Source organism: Rhea pennata, chromosome 2, assembly GCF_028389875.1.
Source record: "Rhea pennata isolate bPtePen1 chromosome 2, bPtePen1.pri, whole genome shotgun sequence".
NCBI classification, from domain to species: Eukaryota; Metazoa; Chordata; class Aves; order Rheiformes; family Rheidae; genus Rhea; species Rhea pennata.
In genome coordinates, this window is record NC_084664.1 from 104,725,563 (window position 1) to 104,747,630 (window position 22,068).

Below are 22,068 nucleotides of genomic sequence, written 5' to 3' on the forward strand. Positions count from 1 at the left end.
TCTAAAATCTGTAGTCATAAAAAGGTATATAATATTCCAAGACTATCTTAACAAGTTTTGAAAGCTTGCCAAAAATTGAGAAAGTCTCATATTGTTCAAAGGCTAATTACTGTCCAAGGACATTCAGGCAATTACTCTTCTTGCAGATGTCATGATGTCAGATTTGTGGGCAATGTTAAGTCACATGGCATTCGCCTGACCTCGTGTATAGCAACTGGGAAATATTAGAGTCACTAAGAGTTATTAGGTCTATGCAAGGAGTACTAAGGAGTAGTAATAGTTAGAGGAAAAAGAATGATATATCAAGATACCTGGTTTCCAAGATTCTGTTTCAAATTTCAGGAAAAAAATGGAAGAAGGCAGGAAATCCCTTCCGTACTAGGGACGATCAATATGTATCTGGCATGTACCACTTTGAAATTGAGTTCCAGATAGAAATAAAAACATTTTGAAGATTTTGAGGATCTTGGCAACAGAAAATGATCCTTATATTTCCTTCACTTGAACATGAGATAAAGAACTCCATTGTCCAAGTATTTCAGGATTATTATGTTTTCAACACTTCCTCAAAAGCAAGAGTTGAGAAATATGAAATATACAATTCCAACTGCATCTCTGATCAAACCACTGCTGCGTGAGAATTCCTGTCTTTCTCTTTAGAAATTGTGCCCTGCTCAAGACAGGATTGAATTTACAATTGAGTTTCTGCATTGGTAATTTTCTCCTCCTTGTCTTTTCTGCCTGAAATGATTGAGCGAATCTAGAATGTTTGCTGGATGCAAGCCCTGTGCATTAAGAGCAGGCCATTCTTTATTTCTTACAGTCATAGGTTTGAGGAACTTGGGATATTCTTGAAAAGACAGAATGGAAACAGAATCTCATTTCCTCTTTCTTTGGCACTGTTTCTGGCTATTTATTCATTCAAAGGAAAAGGCAATACTGGAAAAAAGTACTAAAATTAAGGCACTCAACACTGCTTTGTCTTTTCTCCTATAACCTAGAGACTGTGAAGTAACTGTAGTGGTTAATTAATGGATGGACTTGTGAATATTACTATGTGGCTGAGTTGTGTAGGGATAACATGAGTATGGACAACTTATTTTCTCAGCCAGATAAAAAGTGACATATAAATTGAAGATACTAATATTATTAACTAAAATAATAATATTAATTATTTAAAAGTGTATTCAGTTCTGTTAATGTCACCCCAGGTTTTTACTAGTCCATAAACTAACATATGATACAAACATGATTATTCCATTGATATTTGAAGAGGAACTATTTCCTGTTTTGACCTAGACTTAATAATTCAGTTATAACTACCTCAGTATAAAACCAAAAATATTTAAGTGTTGACTAAAATGCAAGTATCTTCCAAATTCAAGAACTGATTCTTTTCAATCTGTTCTTATCTTTGACAACGATGTACAACATTAATATTAGCAGAAGGTGACATGATACTTGACCAGTTTTATCTAGCTTTTTCATTTTGGCAAAACAAACATCCAACATTTACTTTAGATTGGTCTTATACTTCTGAGGGAAGAAGATTCTTACTGCCTGTAAAAAGGCCATTAAAAAATCTGTGGGCCACATCACCCTTTTGAAGATTTTGGCATCTGAGAAATGTTAAAAGATGACATGTTACAAGAGAATAGTTTTAGAACTGTAATGGCTAATAGTCGGATTCCTCTAAACTCTCTAAGCAGTATTCCCTTTCTGTTCTAACAAAGTTTAGAGGCAAATAACTAAAGAATTCTCCTCGTTTATGTTTCCTTTGATAAGGTCAACACACATGCATCAGAAGACCATAAGAAATGCTTTACTGGGAGAGACCAATCTAGCACAGTATTTTGCCATTTCTATTTCCTTCCATTCCCAATGTTCCTCTTCGCTTTGCCTTCTTTCATTCCTTTTTGCAATCCTTTTTCAGCTTGCAGGTAGTAAGGTTTGTGGTAGCTCCAGCAGCCAGTCAGGTTTGAGCATCCCTGATCCTATTTGGTGTTCTCTTCTGAGAGGCATCTGGCATTTGCCTTTTGCATCCCACATGCTCTGATGTTTCTTACACGTAAGGCTGCTGCTCTTTGGCATATGTGAAGAGCTAGATAGCAGGATATTCACAGAAAATCAGAAGCTGCAGCAGTTAAGCTCAGAAGTACAGTGAGAACACTCTCAAAAGTGGAACCAAGGCACTGTCATATAGTCTTTAATCTTCAGAGTATCTTTAGAAATGTAAGAAGATAGAACTAAAAAGCCATAAGGAAAGGAAGCAAATTTTGTTTTGAATAGAGAGCTTTGATGAAGGAATGGAGAAAAAATAAGACTTTATCCAGCATTGAATGATTCACTGAAATGATATCTAAAAATATTTTACAATGTTAAGTAAGAAGCAACTCTGAACACTCTGAAGAAAAAGACTGAAAAAGCTTTTCTCAAGTTCATTTCTTTCTAAGACAAGTGTCTTAGAAAGACATTTAGGGTGAAGGGAAATTTCAAAGTTAAAGAGCATCCCGTATTAAAAGATTTGAACCTTCAAATATCATTTCAGAAAATGACAATGGACTGACCCAAAGGCCAGTCTTGGGAGATTTTATCAAAAACAGCTTTTGGCACAAAAGTAGAGCTTGGGACAGAAAACATTGGAATTATAGAAACCAAGCATGAGATGAGAGAGGAGTAGGCAGTTCTTTAATGCAGAACATATGTAGGGTACAGTAAGGAAGCAACAAGGGACATTGTAAATGAGATTCAGTGACTAATTTCCCCAGTGGCGAAACTCCTACACATTTTGACTGCAGATCGATAAGAATATACATGGTAGAACAGATACTTGTGTTAAATAATGCCAAAGGAGAGGAAGAAAATCAAACTGATCTGGGAAGTAGTTATAGGAATCTGAAGGTTAATGGGAACAGTAGATAGGCCAGAAAGCTGAGGCATTAGTGGGAGTCCAAAGTAGAAGGAGTACACACTTAAGGAATCACTACTTCCAGTAATAAGAGACCAATCTTCTCCTATTTAGATTTTCTCATGTTCCTAACAGTAATTACTGAATCCATCCCAGTTTCTTTCATTCTGAATATGCAGTAAAAGGGGTTTTTAGTTTTAAGATATTCTTAACATATCATTATTATGTTTTTAACAATTAATATGACATTTGATTACTGCTGATCATCTTTAATTGTAGTGTTGAGCCATGTTAGCATAAATTACATTGCACCAGTTCATACAGTGTGCTCCCAAATCACTGTTTTGGCTACACACAATCCTTTTTTGGGTCGACAACAGGAGCAGCAAAATTGAAACTGCCATTCAAGGCTAGGAATATCTTTCAGAGTCAAGCTTAATCAGGCCTTACGAAAATCTTAATGAATCAATAGTTAGCACTAATAGTGCAGAGGAGTATTGATAATGGAGTTTACATGTGCTGTGTATTGAAGACAGCTTTGTGAATCTTCTGTGCATCTTTCATGTACATTTGTGTAATTCAGATATTAAAAACAGTGTAAGAAAATATTGTTTTCCTGATGTATTATATAGATGGACCATATTTAAAGAAGTGAGAAGGTCTTGTATTGACCTATGCCTTTTTCTGAAGAAAAGTTCTTACCTAGTCTATGTCAGGAAATGAATGCTTCAGCAGTTCCTTCTTGCTTAACAAAGAGATACAAATCCATTCCATTAGTATGATAAATTTCTGGTATGGCATCTCATAAGTTTGTACCAAACCTACCAAGGGAAATGTGAACAGCCCTAAACCTGTCTGATGGGAGCTTTTCAGTTTTCATTATATAAACATTTAGTGCACAGCTAAAAGGAATTTTTACTCAGTCAGTGATGCTTCCTTTGTAATTGTCCTTGAAAAGCACTGATAGATCCAGCCTCTTGTGCAAAAAACTAATTACAGAAAGTACAGTATATTTACAATTAATAAAGTCCCTTTGTTTTATTACTTCACAGATGCAATGTTGTCTTGCAAAACGATGGACAGTTCTGAGCTCCGATTAAGAATTTAGTAGAGCCTTGATACAGCAGATGGAGGGCATTCATTTAAGTTTATTGTGAAATAATAGCATAGTGACAGAGACCAGAGTGGAACTACAATTAGGCATAAACTGAAAGGATGGTGACATATTTAGTTTTAGAAATCAGATGTATATCCTGTACCACACTTTTCACATTTTTGTTGGGTGCAGATGTTTTTTCTTATGCAATATATGATATCAAAAAATAAGCCATGAAGATTACATAACCATTTTGATTTGTGCACCCTGTGCATGCAGATACATGCAATAACTTTCTCATGAGCATATACATGCAAAAATATCCACCACTTGCCAGTCTATTTTTTCCAATTGTGAAATAAGCACCATCTTTCAAAAAAACCCATCAATCTTCTGGTCAGACATCCTATGATATACTATGCTTCTTTACTCTGTGCAAACTCTGCTTTGTGAAATTGTCTTACATATGAACAGTGCAATAGAATTCTGAAGTCTACGTTATACACAAAAGAAAAAAAAACATAATGCTTCATACCATTATCCATTGGTTTTATCTAAGTCAACAAGAGCTATCTGCAGTTTTTTCAGACACATCAAGGAAATATTAGTAAGTACTCAATGATTACTATAAATATAAATCATTCCCTGGCTTCCAAACCCAAGTCTTAAGGGCACTGAAGGATGAAGAAAACAGATTCTTTCCTGACTGGACTCAAGACAACTAATAATTCATTTTTGCAGAGGATGAAGTTGCAAATAAACTTGGAAGAATAATGGTAGTCATCTTCCCAGAGTTATGTGCAGAGCTCATGTTTAAGCTACCTGTAAAACACCAATTTGACAATTGCCTTCAGAGTAGGGACTACTCTGGCTACATATGCGCTCATTTTTCTGAATGCTGCTAGATGGTAAGTAGATGGTAGTGATTCATAAACTAACTCTGAGGACCACTGCAGTACTGTTGAGGTATTGCATTTCAAGCCATAAGGCTGGGAATACATATATTTTCAGATAGCATGATTATTTTTTCATCATAAGTATCATAGCTACATACTGCAGTGGATACTAATGAAAAAAAGCTTGCAGTTTGAGGACATGTGTAATTAACATGAAGCTGGCAAAAGCAGACTAACAATTGCATATGCCCACCTGAAGCCTGTTTGCACTGTGGTTTTTGAATCCTCACTTATTGTTACCGGAATGCAAATCCATTTCTAAATGTACCTTTTCTCTCAGAAAATTATTACTGCAGATTTTTGAATTTTTACAACTAGTAAGTTACTCATTTGGCTCAGTTGGAATCGTTTGGGAGTCAGTCCTCCTGCCAAGAAAACCTGAAAAACGAACAGAGGTTCTTAATATCGGAACTCCACAAAATCCTCTCTGGCGGCATCATTTTCCAAAGTAATCATTTCCGTTTGGGAAATACTGGGAAAACGTCCTATTTCGCGGTTGCTGCAGAAGCGACCTCCGGAGGGTGCCAGGCGCTGAGGCCTCCACAGGGCTCCCAGCGGCGGCGGGACGGCCCCGCACGAGGCGGCGTCTTCGGCCCAGTCACCTCACGCAGGGGGAAGAGCAAGGCAACGACCTGAGAGTCAAAGAGCTCTTTTTTAGCCGGTGGGAACGCTGTAACTCCGACCCTGCCCTCTACGGGGTCCCCGGCCACCCTGGGCCACCAGCGAGGCCACTCCGCAGCCCCGCCAACCGCCGAGCGACGATGACACCAGCGCCGCCGCCATCTCCCCGCCCCGCGGGCGCCCCTAGCGCCGCGGGGCCCGACGGGAGTTGTAGTTACGCTCCTTCCCGCCGCGCTCCGGGGCTTTGGCGGCGTGGGGTGGGGTGGGCGAACTAGAGTTCCCAGGATGCTTGGCGCGCAAGGAAACGCGGAGGAGGAAGCCGTGGGGAAAGGCAAAGGACTACGTTTCCCAAGGTGCCCCGCGGCCGCCGGTGGCTCGGCGGAGGCGGTTGGTAGCGGAACCGGCGCGGCGGTTGAATTCTGGCGGGGAGAGCGGCGGCGCCGGCGGTATGGAGTTATCCTCGCTCATCAGGAAGCTCGGTAACGGCTCCCGCCTCTGCTCCCTCGCCTTCTGCGCCGCCTGCGGGTCCCTGCGCTGAAGCTCCGCGCCTCTCCTGCCGCAGCGGCGCAGGAGATGCCGGGCCCCGGCTGTTGAGGGCTGCCGTGGCCGTTCCCCCGCCTAGCGCTACGGCCCCTTTCCCCGCCGTAGACCTGCGGGCCGGGAGGCGCCGAGGGGGGTTTTCCGTCCCTTTTGTCTCCTCTGGCTCCACTGCTCTCAGCAAGCACCCGACGCTGATCCAGCTCTCATACAGGCTCTTCTCCCTAGACAGGCGCTACCCGTCGCCCGGTCGCTCAGTTACTTCTTTTTTCCCGGCTCCTGCCTCCTTTAGGCGCCGTGGGCTGACGGCTGTCTTGCTGTTACGTTCAGCTGCGTTACTTGGCCAGGGCGGTTCCCCCCTTCTCCCGTTTTCCCAGTCACTCCACTTTAGGGAATTTTATGGGGCTTCTTACGAAACAAATCGGTCAGGTGCAGGTCGGGGATGTGAAGGCTGTGTTCCTCCCAAGGCGAGGGGCACTGTCCCTGCCCGGCCACAGGAACTGCCTTGCTGCTCCATTATGCTGCGAGGCCCAAATCACTCCGGCTCTTGTTTTTCACTTTGGCCTTTAGCAGATCTGTGGGGGGCAGTGAGTAACAAGCACACAGTGATGATTCCCTGGGATGTGCTGGAGGCCTTCAGATGTGACGTCCATTTAACTGGCTTGAGTAGATTTTTGGCCAATTGCTTTCACGAGTGTAAGTCAGCTTTCAGCATCGCTACATATTCTGATAGAGGGTTTCAGAATTTAGTTGTGTGCTTGAAGGAGGAGGCCCTCTTCTTGTTTTATATTTATCACCTGTTTATATCAGTATGTTCTGTAATATTTTGTCCCTTTTACACCATACAAGTATGCTTGACTAGCTTAGTGCTGGTGAGTGCAATCATAGTTGTATTCCCGATAAGCACAACACTGACAAATGCAAGCTTTTCACAAATCTTTGATGATATTCTTTTTATCCAAATAAGAAACCAGTTATGTGAGATATTTTTTTATACCTTTTTGGGAGCAGGTCATGAGCTGACAGAGATAAGAGAGCGATCTCTGAAGAATATTCTGTTTAAACTAGATCATAATTTGATTTCATATGCTGATCTTGTCCACGAAAAACTGCTTTTCCTTAATCTTTTGGAGTGGTTCAATTTTCCAGTGGTACCAATGAAGGAGGAAGTACTAAATTTCACGAACAATTTGATTAAGGTATGACATGAAACATCTATTTTTATTTAAAGTATATGCCTTTAGAATGCTAAAGCTAAATAAAATTGGAGAATATTCTATTTTCAGCCCTTTGTAATAAGGTTTTACCAAAAAAGGAGTAATAAAGTCCGCTTGAGCAGGGGGTTGGACTAGACGATCTCCAGAGGTCCCTTCCAACCTTGCTGATTCTATGATTTTATGATTCTAAAGTCAATGAATGTAGATGGAAATGAAAACAGTTCAGGTGACTTGCTGTGTTATAGCTCTTACATTTCTACTTTAGATCCTCAGGTTCTTCAGTTTCTTAGTGTTTGATTTGCTCTACAGGCATGATTTGTAGCTAAGCATTTGCTCTTGAAATGCGAAGACTGAAACAATGGTACAAATATTTTAGAAGAATGGGGAAAAATTTTGCAGAAATATAAGTGATCTCAAATTCTTACATTCTTACTACATTCTTAGATTCTTAGTTTTAATCATTAAACTGCAACTGTTCAGAGAGGGAAAAAAATCCATCTTTGATACTAATGAGCAGTTTTCCATGATAATTAAAGGCCAAATCTGACTTAAATATCGATAACAACTCTCCTCCTATCTTCCCCCCCCCCCCCCGATTTAGAAATGTTGAGACTCTTCTAGCTAACTTTATCAATTACTTTTTTAATGTAGCATCCATCTGCTGCCCAGCAAATGATTGGAATTGGTGCAGTGGAGTTCTTCTCACAGCTTCGCCCCAATGTGGAACCAAATTTGCAGGCTCTAATTGATGGGATTGTAGATGGACTATTCTTGCTTCCTTCTGGAATTCCTTCTAATTATCTATCAGGGTGTTATCAGACTCAACCTCAGCCTTCAGTAGATCATTCAGGTAAATTAGGTATTTGGAAGTATGACTTATTTAAAATGAAGAAAAAGTAAATGGAAAGTTTCTAGGTTATAAGAAGCTGTTTTATCAGGCGTAATAGGCCAATATATTTTTGGAATTTAATGAAGTGTATGGTAAGGTGGATTCTGTTAGAAAAAGGGTGAACCTAAAATTAGTTTAGTTGGATAATGTCACTCTTTTAATGGAATCCTCAGTACAGGAGCAGTTCTGTTGTCTGTCATCAGACCTTCTCTGTCTTTTTCTTCATGTTGTAACATGTTAGTTATAATGTAAAAAGGGCATGGCACAGGAGTAACTTCAAAAAACTGCTTTATGGCAGCTAGTGTAGCAATTTTTGAGTAATTCAATAATTACACCAGTATGCTTTGTTACCTTTCTTTGGATAGTAGACTTAACTTTGAGGGGAATTCAAATTAAAATGTAGAAGTAGAATAGATCACAGTAGAAGAGTTTTTAAAAACTAGTGTGCATTATCTGTTTAGTTTTGGATAAACATTTGTCGTAGTAATGTGTGAGGTGCTATAATTTGCTTCCGTTATCTAGCCTCTTCAAACAAACAACTCAATCTGTTATGCTGTAGTCTTGATCTTTACAATGATTTGCCACTTAGATTCAATCAAGAAACAACCCACATCATCTCCTCTTCTGCTTAAATATTTAGGTGGAGGAGTGCATGGACCATGGAGAATCCCTAGTTAATCCTAGTTTGCTGGACCTGTGTTCCAGCTGTTCATATTTTTTCCTTCTTTTTCCTGCTCTCCTCCAGTCCCCACAACAGTTTAGCTAGATTTTTACCACTTGAACATTGCCACTGTATAGAAAATATGTAATAATCTTTTGCATATATATTCTTAAGCTATACCTTTTCTAATCTACCCAACAGAAATATTGCACAAAATTCCTGTTTATGCTGTTACAGATATGTGGATTAATTGTCTGAATACTTAACAACAGAGATGATGTATTGCACTTCAGTTATTGGGAAAAATTTTATACTTATAATCTGGACACTATCTAGTTTGATCCTTTGAACCAAATATTGCTATCATCTGTGTTCCAGGGAGATTGCTTTTAACATTACGTAATTTACATATTTTTCATTTTTGCCCTTTATATTAATTACATAGTCATAGTAATATACATGTTACATTCAGTACACAAAACATTTTAATTAGCCAGAAGAGAGCAGTTTTGGTAGAATGAGATTTTAAATTGATAGTTGATTTAAATAGTTGATTTAAAAAAATAATTTTATTACTACACAAGTAGATTAGAGGAAAAGATTTTTGTGAGTGTCAGTTCTTCACTGAATTCATTCTTCATTTTGTATAATTGATTTGCTCTTGTTTATATGGTATGCAAGGAAACGGAAAAAAATTAACAATTCTGGAATGTGATTATAAAAATACAATTACACATTCATTCTACCCTGCTTTCTTGATCATCTGAGACTATTTAAAGTCAGTTTCATTAGTAAGTTAAAACTGAAGGGCAATTGGAGGCAGTTTCAAGCACAGCATCAAGAAAGATTGAGTTGTGCATTTCTTTTTTTTAGTGTATAATTTAAAACTTACCTTTTATTTTTGTTCTGCCTCAAGAAGAGTTATTTGCTGGATACTTCTGTCAAGATAGAAGTCACATGCAACAGTTCGAAATACCTCCCAAAAGAACAATTGGTATGTGTAATTATAAAATACAAATATATTAAGTAATGTTTGTAGAGGTGTAATTTAGATCAAATTTCATTACAAATAACATTGGCTGTTCTTTTTCCTGTTACTTTTTTATGAATTCTAGTGTCATGGAAACTTCAATTATAATGCTTATAAAAGAACATTTATCATAATAAATCTTTCTCTCTTTTTCTACAAAATAGCTTATATAACTGTAGTAGCATATATAAAAAAATCTACAATATGCTCCAATGTTTTAAATAGTTTAAAATGCTAATGATTTTCAGAAGATCCAGAAATGTAGGGTGTGATAGGCTTATAAAGTATGCTTCAAATATCTACTTTTTTTTAATAGTAAAATGTTTGAAGTTTTCTACATTTCCTTGGCTAACTCTGACTTCAACAGACAGACATGTTCTTTCATCGAATGAAAGGTAAAGTAAAAGAAACATTGTTATTCAGTTGTAGCTTGTATTTTTCCTTGATTCCAGTGGTTCAAACTTTCTATACTTCCATATCATTAGGCTCTTCCTATAAATAAGTAATGAGCTAATTTTTGATATGTGATTATAAAAGCTGCATTGAAGACTGATAGAGCAGATAAACTATGAGTTGTAACAGGGCAATTTCCTGTTAATGTCTTTTTTCATACTTGATGTCTAATTCAGAGTACATTTTTAGTTCACGGTACTTCATTCTTTTAAATTTGTCAAGGTCGGTCAAAGATGTCATTTAGTTAATCTTATGTTAGCGAGAGCCTTTTTAAACAACCTGCAACAAAAATCTTAACTTCACCTCCAGTGCCAGTTGGCAGAGAAGTCCATACTTATACTAGCAGCTTGACTAGGTTTAAGGCAATAAGTTTGGGTATAATGTTTTATTCAGGCCTTGAGTTGTTCAGATCTTCTTCCTGGAATGTTTTTTTTTTTTTTTCCCCTCCTCCTCTTTTTAATTTCCATTTAGAATATCAGTTAAAGTGGCCCAAGGAAAAGTTTGGTTGCTGGGATTGCTTGTAAGTTAATATAAAACTGATACTTGCTGCTGAAAAGCTTTCTTACTGATAAGCATTGGATTGCTTACTGTATACCACTTTTTCTATGACTAGCTTCTATAGAATTTCCATTTTTTTATCATAATTTCAAACTCAAAATGAATGAATTATTTCTCTTCTGGGAACTTAATTTTACATTTGGTTTGAGGAGAGATAGAGTTGCGTTTACTCTTGTACTCAGAATTGCTACAGCTAAGGAGTAACTTAAGTTTGAAAAAGGCATAGTGGTAGTGTTACAGCATTGTTAGATCTTTGAGTGTTGTGATTATAATCTTCTTGTAAAAACTTGTCCAAGCTAATGATTAATGTTTTTGTTGCATATTTAAATATGAACTGCATTTAGCTCTTTGAGAAGTAACAACCACAGTTTAATTTGGAGTACGTGTGAGCTTCTCCAGGATGTTATTATGCAAGATTTTCCTGCTGAGATCTTCCTTCAAAGACCAAAGGTTGTACAGGTGAGAATTACCGTCAAGGTTAGGTTTTTCTTGTGCTATGGCATAAATTGTGCCAAGTTAGAACTGATGTAAATAATACAAATAATGTAATTTGTTTCTGTTACTTATATGAATAACTAAAGAATGGTCTTTTTCAGTCTAGGTGCATAGCAAAAAGGATGTTAGCTATATGTTGTATTTAGAAAATTATTTGATGATAATGATCTGTGTTATAATCAGTAACCAAATGTGTTGTGAAGTAATACTTCATTTCTTCTGGATAAGATAAATTTGTTTTGATGCTATACTTGCATTCTCTAATAGGCTCTCATAATGAAAGTAGTGATTTTATTGAAAATCAAGTAATATGGAACTCAGCTTTTTCCTTAGGACTGATAGTCTTTCATTCAGCAAGAAAACAGTAATTAAATCTATTTATTTTTTACTGTGAATTTTAAACACTTAGAAATGCTTTTGAACTATATATAGATGAATATTGTGGCTGTAGTGATAGTACATAAAAGTGTATTAATGTTCAGCTGCCAGTGTTAATGGTTTTGTATTTGCAGAGCCTTTTATCTCTGCTAAAACTAGCTTTTGGAGGAGATGGAAGACATCGCTTAGCTTTGCAGGCTGTGTCATGCATGCAACAGTTATGCATCTTTTTAAGGAGTAGACTCAACTTTCACAGAGATCCAAATTTCTTTTCCAGTGAGCAAGGTGAGTTTTTAAAAAATACTTAAAATACTGTTTTGTTTTTACTATAAATAAGATTATCTATAATTTTATTTTTAAATCACTTTATAATAAGGGAAATCTTGTGTAACTTTTGCTCAGTTATGATGTTTAGTACTAGCCTTTGGATGCTATTCATGTTAGTAAATACTTGGGGATACTTGCATTACTTTAAATATTCGTTTGAATCATTTCTAGTGATTCTCTATCCATCAGCTTTTCCCTATGTCCAATTACTTGTATGTCAGAGAGGAATTTTTAACTCAACTTAAGAGATCTGTAAAATAAAAGTGGGTAGCTGTTGCAGCTCAAAAAAGTTTTCAAGCTGTTAGTGCTTGACAAGTTATTTATAAATTGGATGAGCCATGCAAGCTCTTTTTGTATTTTGATAGCTGCAAGTAGTTTAATCATTGTTTCAGCTATTACAGTCATTATGGCTGTTTCACAATGTTCTTAATGCTTAAATTTTGTAGATTTAATAAGGTAGATTAGTTGTAATGATTTTCCTGTTTCCATTTTGTCAGCTGAATTTAATCAATTTTGCTTCTCTAAATTGGTAGTCTGGTTCTCTTCATAAGTTTTTCATTATACTCAGTGTCTTTATCTCAATAGATTCTATTGGCTGGTTCTTTGCTAATTCAATTATAACATGAGAAAATCCAATAACCTTAGTCAGACACTATGTATGTTTGTATTTTGATCAGTTATTAAGTAAATCTTCTTCACGTTGACTCTTTTTTGGTATATTTTAATATCTTTAATAAAGTAGGAGGCTGTTTTTGAATTTGGTTTGTTTATGCTTAGTGAAACATTTAGTTGAAGCTTATGTAACTCAGCATTGTTTTCCTCCTCTGTGAGATGGTAGGACTTGAAGCAAAAGTAATACAAAATGTCAATAAATTATTCTAGTGAGGTTTTTTTTTGTTTTTAACTTAAGAATTACGATTTAACGGTAACTTTCAGTGTTTTCAGTAGAATTGAGTCTCCAAGCTCTGCTACTTGTGAGTGATAGGTTGCCCTAGGCTGCCAGTATTTATTTGGTATTTGCCATATCCTACCTTAAATACTTTTACTATTACTTCACTACCTAGTTTCTTTCAGAATTATGGATTTCAGTAATAGATTATATATGAAATGCCAGTTTTATTTATATTACATAAAGGCACAACTTCCCAGAATTCATCTATATCTTACTGCCAAGAGGCAAGAGGTCCTCCTCATTCTCAGAATCTGTCACCTGGAAGTAGTAGTCCTCGGCCATCTGTAATTGGACGGACAGTTCAGCGTCCTAGGGGAGATGGTCAAGATTGGGATGCAGCATCTTCCAGGTGAATAAAATCAAAAATAATTTTACATTTTAATTAAAATGATTAATACAGAATTCTGTCATCAGCTCCTTTCCAGTTTGTGGGACATTGTGAAAGTCTTATTAGCTTGAATTAGAATTTAAATCACATATGTGGAAAATAATTAGATAACAGCAGTTAATTCTTTAAATGGTATTAAGAATACGTAAGATCAATCTTGCCTACTATATTCAGTACCTAAAAAGCCTATTTTAAAAAATATCTCATGATATCAGTTGTTATTATGCTGTTTGCGCATGTATTTGTAAGACTTGGAGAAATATTTATTAATACTATTGCCTTAACAACTACTGAAGTTGGAGTTTTTTTTTCAGCAGCTGAGTTTGAATGAACATTTTGAAGGTAACTATATACAGTATAGTCAAAATTACTATGCTGTATAAACATTTTCATAAACTCTTTAAATTCTGGCATAAATTCTTAAAACAAATTTCATCTGTATGCTGTCTAAACGTGCAACTCCAATATGAAATTACTAATTCTCTGCATGCCCTTAAAGTATTATGTGTATCTTAACAAAACAACCTTAACAACTATTGCTCCAGGATCACCATCTTTTATTGATTATCATTTGGGAATTTTAAAGTTCTTGTGAATCCTTATTAAGTGCTGCTTGGTAGCTCTTGCGTCTTTATGGCATATTGGCTTAATAATCCAATAACACTTAAAATATTCAAGTAGACTGATATTATAGACGAGAATGGCTCATGTTGTTAACTGTAAATGCATCTTGAGAGTCATTATATTAAAAGATTATTTTTATCAATCTTTAATATATTCAGTTTTTATTATGTATTCATATGGCACTGTAAGTAAACTCCAGGCTTTATACATCGTAGAATCTGACTGTTTTCCCAAGCTGAACAATTCACAATTCAATAGTATTTGATGAATATTGTGCAACAAATAGAGGTGGCAGGCTGGCTGTGTGGTAAGGAAGACAACACAGATAATGTACAGAGTAAATGCTAGTCAAGAAAGTGAGGGGACATCTATGGAAGAGGAAGTGATAATTTGTTGAAAGTATAAGGCCATATTATGAGCTGTTTCTTCGTGAATGTATTCTCTGTATGCTCACAACCTCTCCAGTAATACTTCTGACAAAGATACAATTTAACCCAGCCAGATACAGCATAAAAACCCCCATCATATTGAGAGGAATATATAAAGGAAGCAACAAAGAAGAAATGTCTGTAAAGCTGCTTTAACATCCTGGATTTTAATATTAAAGAGCTCTTTTAGTGAGTCTGTCTTTTTCAGCGCTTCATAATTGTGATATGAATTATTTATTGCCATTCAGTAAACTTTTTTCTTGTTCTAGAGTCTTGATTCTTTTTCAATTTCTTCCTATCTGTTTCAAATTCTGCCTGGAAACTTAACCTTTCCACTTCTGAATTCTGAGTTGTTTTTATGGTTAATCCCTCTCCTTCTCTACCTTCTAGTAAGTGCTAACTTATTGGTGAACTTGTCATTTCTGCTTATATTCTTGCATCATCTTCATATAATCCTTTAGCTTTTAAACTCTTAATTGCTGCTTTTTAGCCATCTTTCTCTTTTAGATAGAGGCAGTGTGATGTAATACTGTCATGGCACAATTCTGTTCGTTTTTACTGCTTAAACGAAAAAAGTCCCTGTAGGTTTTTAAAACAATTCAAAAGTTTAACTAAATGTTGTTTTGGATAAGAAAAAATAGTAATCACAGGAAAAACTTAATAGCGAGTTTTATTAATTATAGAGCAGCCAGCAGAATTAGGTTCCTTTTGAAAGCAGGTAGAAAAGAATAAAAACTGTAAACAGTGTTTTGGTTTTTTTGTTTTTTTTTTTTTTGTTTTTTTTTGTTTTTTTTTAATGGATATGCTCAGGTGCAATTAAGGCTTTTGGTAGAGGGAGAAAAGAAATTTATTTTTCTTGTACAGTGGACAAAAAAGCCCTACAAACTTTGACATAGGGCTCTCTTACTTTGTTTTCCTCTTAAAGATCATGTGGCCAGCTGCAGAAATAGAATAGTTTTAATGTAGCAGGTATTGTACAAGTGAGATTTGATTTATTAAGTGGCCTTGCTTTGAGTAACTATTATCCTTTGTTCATCGAAAGAAGTGTCAAACCAACTGATTTTTCTCTTGCTATACTGCCTCTCTCCATTACGTGTGAATTCTTCCAGTACATATTTCTAAGTGTATATTTGAAGGCTACTGCCAAAACAGTAGGCATTCACTTGTCATGTTAGCAACTGTGAAATTTTAAACGAACAAAATCTTTCTCTGCAGCACTGCAGGAGAGCAGAGGATCACTGGAAAGAAGACGGATATCAGAATGTTTGATGCCATTTGGTAGCATCTTTAGAGTTTCTTTTTTTTGGAAATGTTAAAACTTTATCCTTTAGAAATTGTGCTTTCTTTCTTTTTTTTCTTTTCTTTTTTTTTTTTTTTTTTAAAGTGGAAACAGTACTCAAGCAAATGCAAACTCAAGAATATCACTGCACTCCCCATTTGATGGAGGACATATTGACCTGCCAGATCTTGAAAGTGAGGACGTTTTGGAATTACAGATGAAACAACTTAGCCTTCCTCAATTTTGTATTTCCATCTTGGAAAGTGCTATACCTCTTCTAAGAACAGGTGCGAAAGTTTTGAATGAAATACATCACTTACATATCTCCTTTACATTCATTTGGGGAAACTGATACTTTTTCTTAAGACATCTTTTGTATGAACTGCCTAAGAAGTCGGCATTACAAGGTGAATACCTCAAATAAGGTATATATGATTACCAAAGCGTATTACGTAATTAAAGCAGTTCTAGTCTAGAGGTTTTGTTCAGGTCTTCAAGCTAGAATCTTCTAGTTATTTCCAGTGTGCTGCAGAAATTTTGAGTGTTTTTTACTGAGGATGGGGAGTAGTAGTAGGAAGTAGGAAGAAATGGTTGTATGGGAGGACTTGAACGGTGGAATAAAGTGTAGCTCAGGAGAAATAAAAAAACATTTTGGGGTGAGTATATTTTCTTAAAGTCTTTTTAAATCTCTTCAAACATATTAATTTTTCTTCTATGCAGGAAATAATGAAAAAAATTCTGGAAAAGTTTGTATTTCTTTTTATGCCTGCAGTAATAAATTATACGTGTGTATTAAGAAATATTATAAGTAAGTCTTCTCAATATCAGTAACAATTCTTAGCTTAACTTACAAAGGTTCTGAATTGCAAAACATTTTGAATAGACAGACCTTTTCATTCTAGGTTATTAAAAATAGCATTTAGCTGTAAAGCAATGTCAGTCAAAATGGGTATTGGTAAAAGTGGTAAGGTTTTCAAATATAGGTGTTGGAAGTAGTATTTATGACTAGAAATGCCTATCAACATTTTCTGAACTAGTTTGGGACTTGAATTTATGAAATGTATGAAATTCACTGTGGTTTAGTGTTATTTTAGGCACGTTTAACTTTTTATGACGTTTGTATCACAAAACACTCTTTTACCTAAATATTTGACTGTAACAACAATATTAAGCTTTGTCCCTCAGTAAGATTATTCAAGGCATATTTTCATTTTTCTGGGGAAAAAAAAAAGTTCAAACATCAAAACAATTGTGTTTTTCCCCTTCAGAATAGTGATATTTAAATGCTAACTCTGTTTAAAGCATGTTCGTGGCTTCTGGCAGCTTCTCCTTTATTTATGATAGAAAATAATTTTTTTGCCGTTTTCTATCTTTTCCATTTGTGACACAGGTAAGATCTAAGGATCTATCTGCTAAATCTCCATATTTTAGGAAGAATTTGATTCTTTGCTCAGATCTTACTTCTAGGTTTTTCTAGATCTTATTTTCAATTGGTTTTTTGAATGTTCTTTGATAACATTCTTTACAAAATGAATAACTGAAAATTTCTTACATGTAAAGACAAACCCATTGATACTAAGCATGCATCAAGCATGGTTGTTATCAATCATCAGAATGTTATCTAATCATCAAAGTTTGCCACAGATATACACATATATACATATATATACACACATAAAAAGAGAAAGAATAGTGTGTGTGTATGTATATCTCTCTATATAAAGTGTCTATATAGATACACACACACACACACACACAAACACACAATGTGTTTGTGTATGCCTGCCTGTATGCCTGCCTGTGTGCGCATTGTTGATATTTATTGTTGTATTTCTAGCTCTTGTTTTTTTTTCTCATAATTCTGATTATTTACCCCTGTAAACAACAGAACTATAAAATCCATAGGTAATTTGTTTTTAATCACTTTCCTTCTGCTAATAAATTACTAAAGAAAACAGTGTTCAAATGGATACATGGATTACAGCCAGTTGCTCATTTTTTTACAAAATTAGTGTAACTTGTTCGTTATGCTCATTGATAAACTGAAAAATGTACTTGCCTCTGCAGTTTATTGGAATTTTTTGTTTGCTTGTTTAATAGTGTGTCAGAGAACTTTAGTGGAAAAGTATCTCTTAGAAAATTTTTCATCTTATTGATTTGGTATGCAATTGTCTTTTCATTTACTGAAAAAACTGAATCATGTACATGATACTTTACCGATTCCTTGTAGAATGATGTGATCAGTTTTAGTGGTATGTTTCATTTTGATGCAAAACAGGACAGAATTTTGTTGGTAGCTTTTCTGTTTTTTTAAATCTAACTCTAGTGTTATAATCCTTTATAAGGGAATGATTCATATACAGTGGGATATTTTTTACAGTTTAGTTTGCCACTTTGAATCTGCATATTTAAAATATGAGTTTTTCCATTTTTCAAGATTCTTTGTAACTTATCATAGAACTAAAATAGTTCATTTTCAGGTCAGGTTTGCTTTTCCTTGTTTATCTTGCCCTTACTCTTTTTTTTTTATGTTCTTTTTTTAATGCACTTTCTGTAAAATCTAAAAGATTGTATTTCTTTCATTGTGCTGTAATGTGACAAAGGTGGAGAACAAACTATTATTTTATCCTGTTTCCATTGATGTGAAACCCTGTGGTCTGAAAACGTACTGTAACTTTATGTTAAGGGTGTAGTAGTGTTGTCTGAATTTTGTCAGTAGAATCAATGGGCATTTTACTAGCGTTATTATGACCTTATGTGATGTAGTGCATGTGTCGTTGTTAGTTCTAACTGGCTAAATTACTAGGTAAAATAAAAACAGTAAGCCTACTGTAAAATTATCTTACTTGTCTTTTACTATATGGCACGTTATGATAAGCTCACGTTCTGTTTTTGGTATACATTTTTATAGGAATTTTTCTTTTGTTGAGCTAAGCTGGCTTATTGGAGAGTATTAATTAAATTATAATGGGAAGATTTTAATATTCCTAATGATTAGGTCACCATCAAAAGCTGTAGGCACAGGAAATTTGACTGAGAATTTGCAAAATAATTGTGAAGAGAGAAAAAGTGATTTTTGGATTTGTCAGTCATAGACTTTTCAAACTGGCAACGTTTTACCTAAAATGCATAGAAAACAGCACTCTGCCAGACAGAAAAAAGCAAGCCTTCTGAAAGGCCCTTTGCTCTTTTTTGTGCCATATGCTCATTCAAAGCGGAATCCTTAGGCTGCAAATTATGTGAACATATGTCATATGATTTTTATTTATATACGTACACATATTTACGCATACACACTCAAACATATAATATTTTTTTTCCTCAAGTATATCAGCAAGGCTTCTGCAGTCTGTAAAATTTAAAAAAGATTCAATAGAAAAGATGACAAAGAAATGATGGTTCACTCTCTCTTCCAATGCAAGAACGAGGGACGTCAAATTAAATCACGAAACGCCAGATTCAAATCTAGTATTCAAAAGAAATACTTCATACAATGTCTATTTAAGCTGTAGATCTTCTTACTACTACATCTTGATAGATGCTAAATCTTTATGGTAGTTGAAAAATTATTTGAAAAATACAATTAGATTATGTGGAATTCATCCACTGCTCTATATACAAACATACCGTCAGGAAGTAACTAAACTAATGGTTGTGCTAGATGGAGTAATTGAGGGAAGTTATCATGCTAAGGGTATCCTCTTCCCTGACCATCCGTGATGAGATTGAAAATACTTGGTCTGACTCCAGATATTCTGTCTTACTCTTTTTGAAACCTACTAACCTTTCATTGCTTTTCTTCTAATGCCCAATTATTTAAGAACATTAGAGGTCTATATTTGTTATATGTACTGTAAAAATCTAATTATCTCTCTGTCTAATCTATCCAGCTCAGGCTATGTTTCTCTGTGCTCACATGTTTAAGCATAAAACTATACAAAGTCTCTGTCTAAAAGTCACTAATAAACAATCCATGTTAGCCTTCTGATTAAAAATACTGACTCAGAAGCTATGAAATAGAATAAATATTAGACTAAAAACAAAGGCAGAGAAAATGTTATGGAGAAAAACTTAAATAAAGAGTAGTCATTCACTTTCTTGCCTTTCAAAAGAAGATCTCCAACCAAACAATACAGGAAGAAAGCTACTTCTGCTGCACTGAAAATGCAGATTAACAGGAAGAGGCAATATAAAAGGAAATTCTGAAACTTAGCTTTCTAAATGGAAGGAGGAATTAAGCAACTTCATTCTAGACTCCAGAAAAGTCAAGTAATCAGATTTATGACTATAATAAAGTTTCTGTAGTACTACAGGATATAAGCAAATACAGACTCTTCTCAAGTAAACGACTGTTTTAATCTCTTCTGTTATGATACTGGCTAGTTGTCATTCTCCATGATTCATCTTCCATGTTAATTGATAGCAGTTAGCATCAACTAAATTAGAAGTGCACAGGAAAATTAAAATTTCAGAATTCCACAGTTGGAATAATTCTATGTTTAAAATGATATTTTGTGAATATTATAACACTTTGTCTGTATTTGAATTTTTCTGTCTCCTCATTTATATTCTTAGGAAGTAGGAGAGTGACAATGGAAGTTCTTGAATTGCTTGTTGAAGACATGTACCTTATTGGTGATGCTATTTCTGAAGATGTTTGGGAAGATGATAGCCTTTTTGGATTGGAATTGGTAAGATTTTTTTAGGCTTTGATCAGCTATGTTTAATAGTTTGCTTTTGTAAGCCTTACATTTTCTGCAGTAGTTCATATACATATTTAATCTTCTGCTGAGCTACCCCTTTCAAAATCTTAAATAGTTTAGTATTGGTTTTATTGCTGACACATTCTATATATTTTAAATATGAAATCTTATATTAGAGAACACTGCCATTTCATCTCAATAAAATAAATCATTGTGATTTTTGCCATGAAGTAAAAGGCTGTTATGTCAAGAGAAGCAAGGGACCTTGGGGAACTGACTACAAATGTTAGATGAACAGTTTGATTTAAGTGATGAGTTCCACTTTATTTACTCCTTGTAAACTACTTATGTAAGTTATCTATTTAAAATAATTGTTTAAATCAGAGGTTGGAATTGTCAGGTATTTGATATCTGCTTCAGATGCAGGGCCTGTAGATTCCTGCATGGATTTTGGCCATACCTAGCTCTGATGTTTAGCCGTGGAAAAAAAAGAAGATTGTGTGTTTAGTTCAGGAGAGACTCAAAACATTAAAGTGTTGTTGGCTGAACAATTGATTGCTGGAAATATATACCTGAACACAGTTGAAAGTTATTATATACGTTTATAGAACCTCAGGGGAAGAAGTTTCAAGCTTTAAATGAAATGTATGCTTTAGTTATTTGTCTTGAAATATTTTGAAGAAGTTGCTTAGTGATCCTGGGGAAAATGGAACAAAGGGTTTTTTTAGAGTGTAATTGAACTTCAGATAAATGATTTTGTTGTGTGTTCATGAAATTTGATTCATTTCTTAATCATAGGATGCTAATTTATATGTAATAAAGTATGCATTGAAATGCTTTTACACTTGCTGAAATGTTTATACCAGTCAATGAAGGGCAGAAGGATGGACTGGTTTGGTTAGCTGATAGTTGCTATGGAATTTTGTTATATTCACAAATTGAAAAAAAGAGGTAGACTGTACAAAATTTCTATGACTCTGTGGCTCTAATTACCAATTAATTAGTTATATCATATGTTGGTGACTATGATAACAAATTAATGTAATATGTCATATTTTGGCTACTATTCCTTTAGATTAGAGTTGCCTCTAAAAGACTAAAGCCCTTGTGTAAGGGTTGGGTGGTGTTAATTTTGGTTTTTATTGTTAAATACAACAGAATTATTTGAACATCTTGTTCATATTGTGAAAAATGTATGTAAGGAAGTTTTATGATCTACTCTAGAATAAATATGAGACCAACTGTATTTGAAATATGTGTATAAATTAAGGAATTGAAATTAATTGAATTTGTCCATATTGAATATAATTTAAACATAGGTAAAGTAACTTTTATAAAAGCTTGCTAAATAATACTTAAATATTAATACTAACATTTAACAGGCTATGATAAAGATGTAAATAATATCTAATATTTACAGTAGGCTCTTTGCCTGTTAAAATCAGTAGGAAAAAATAAGGAAGGTCTTCTATTATTAAATGGTCTCCTTTCTTTTATAAGTGTTCACAAATGTATGAAAGGCTTACTATTACACAGCAGGTGCCGTTCATCCTCTGAATGTGTATCTG

The 22,068-nt window shown here is 34.9% G+C and overlaps 1 protein-coding gene across 1 annotated transcript in view; it reads left to right on the top strand.

The window, feature by feature from the left end:
* Window positions 1–6,019: 6,019 nt before the first annotated feature.
* The window catches only part of RTTN (rotatin), an 88,640-nt gene continuing 72,591 nt past the window's right edge, over window positions 6,020–22,068 (top strand). Inside the window, exons 1-10 of the mRNA XM_062568103.1 lie at window positions 6,020–6,060; window positions 7,130–7,317; window positions 7,987–8,185; window positions 9,802–9,887; window positions 10,231–10,310; window positions 11,271–11,385; window positions 11,934–12,084; window positions 13,262–13,427; window positions 15,903–16,084; window positions 20,373–20,488. Coding sequence (XP_062424087.1) covers window positions 6,030–6,060; window positions 7,130–7,317; window positions 7,987–8,185; window positions 9,802–9,887; window positions 10,231–10,310; window positions 11,271–11,385; window positions 11,934–12,084; window positions 13,262–13,427; window positions 15,903–16,084; window positions 20,373–20,488 — 1,314 coding nt within the window. The 5' untranslated portion in view covers window positions 6,020–6,029. The remainder of the gene's footprint in view (window positions 6,061–7,129; window positions 7,318–7,986; window positions 8,186–9,801; window positions 9,888–10,230; window positions 10,311–11,270; window positions 11,386–11,933; window positions 12,085–13,261; window positions 13,428–15,902; window positions 16,085–20,372; window positions 20,489–22,068) is intronic.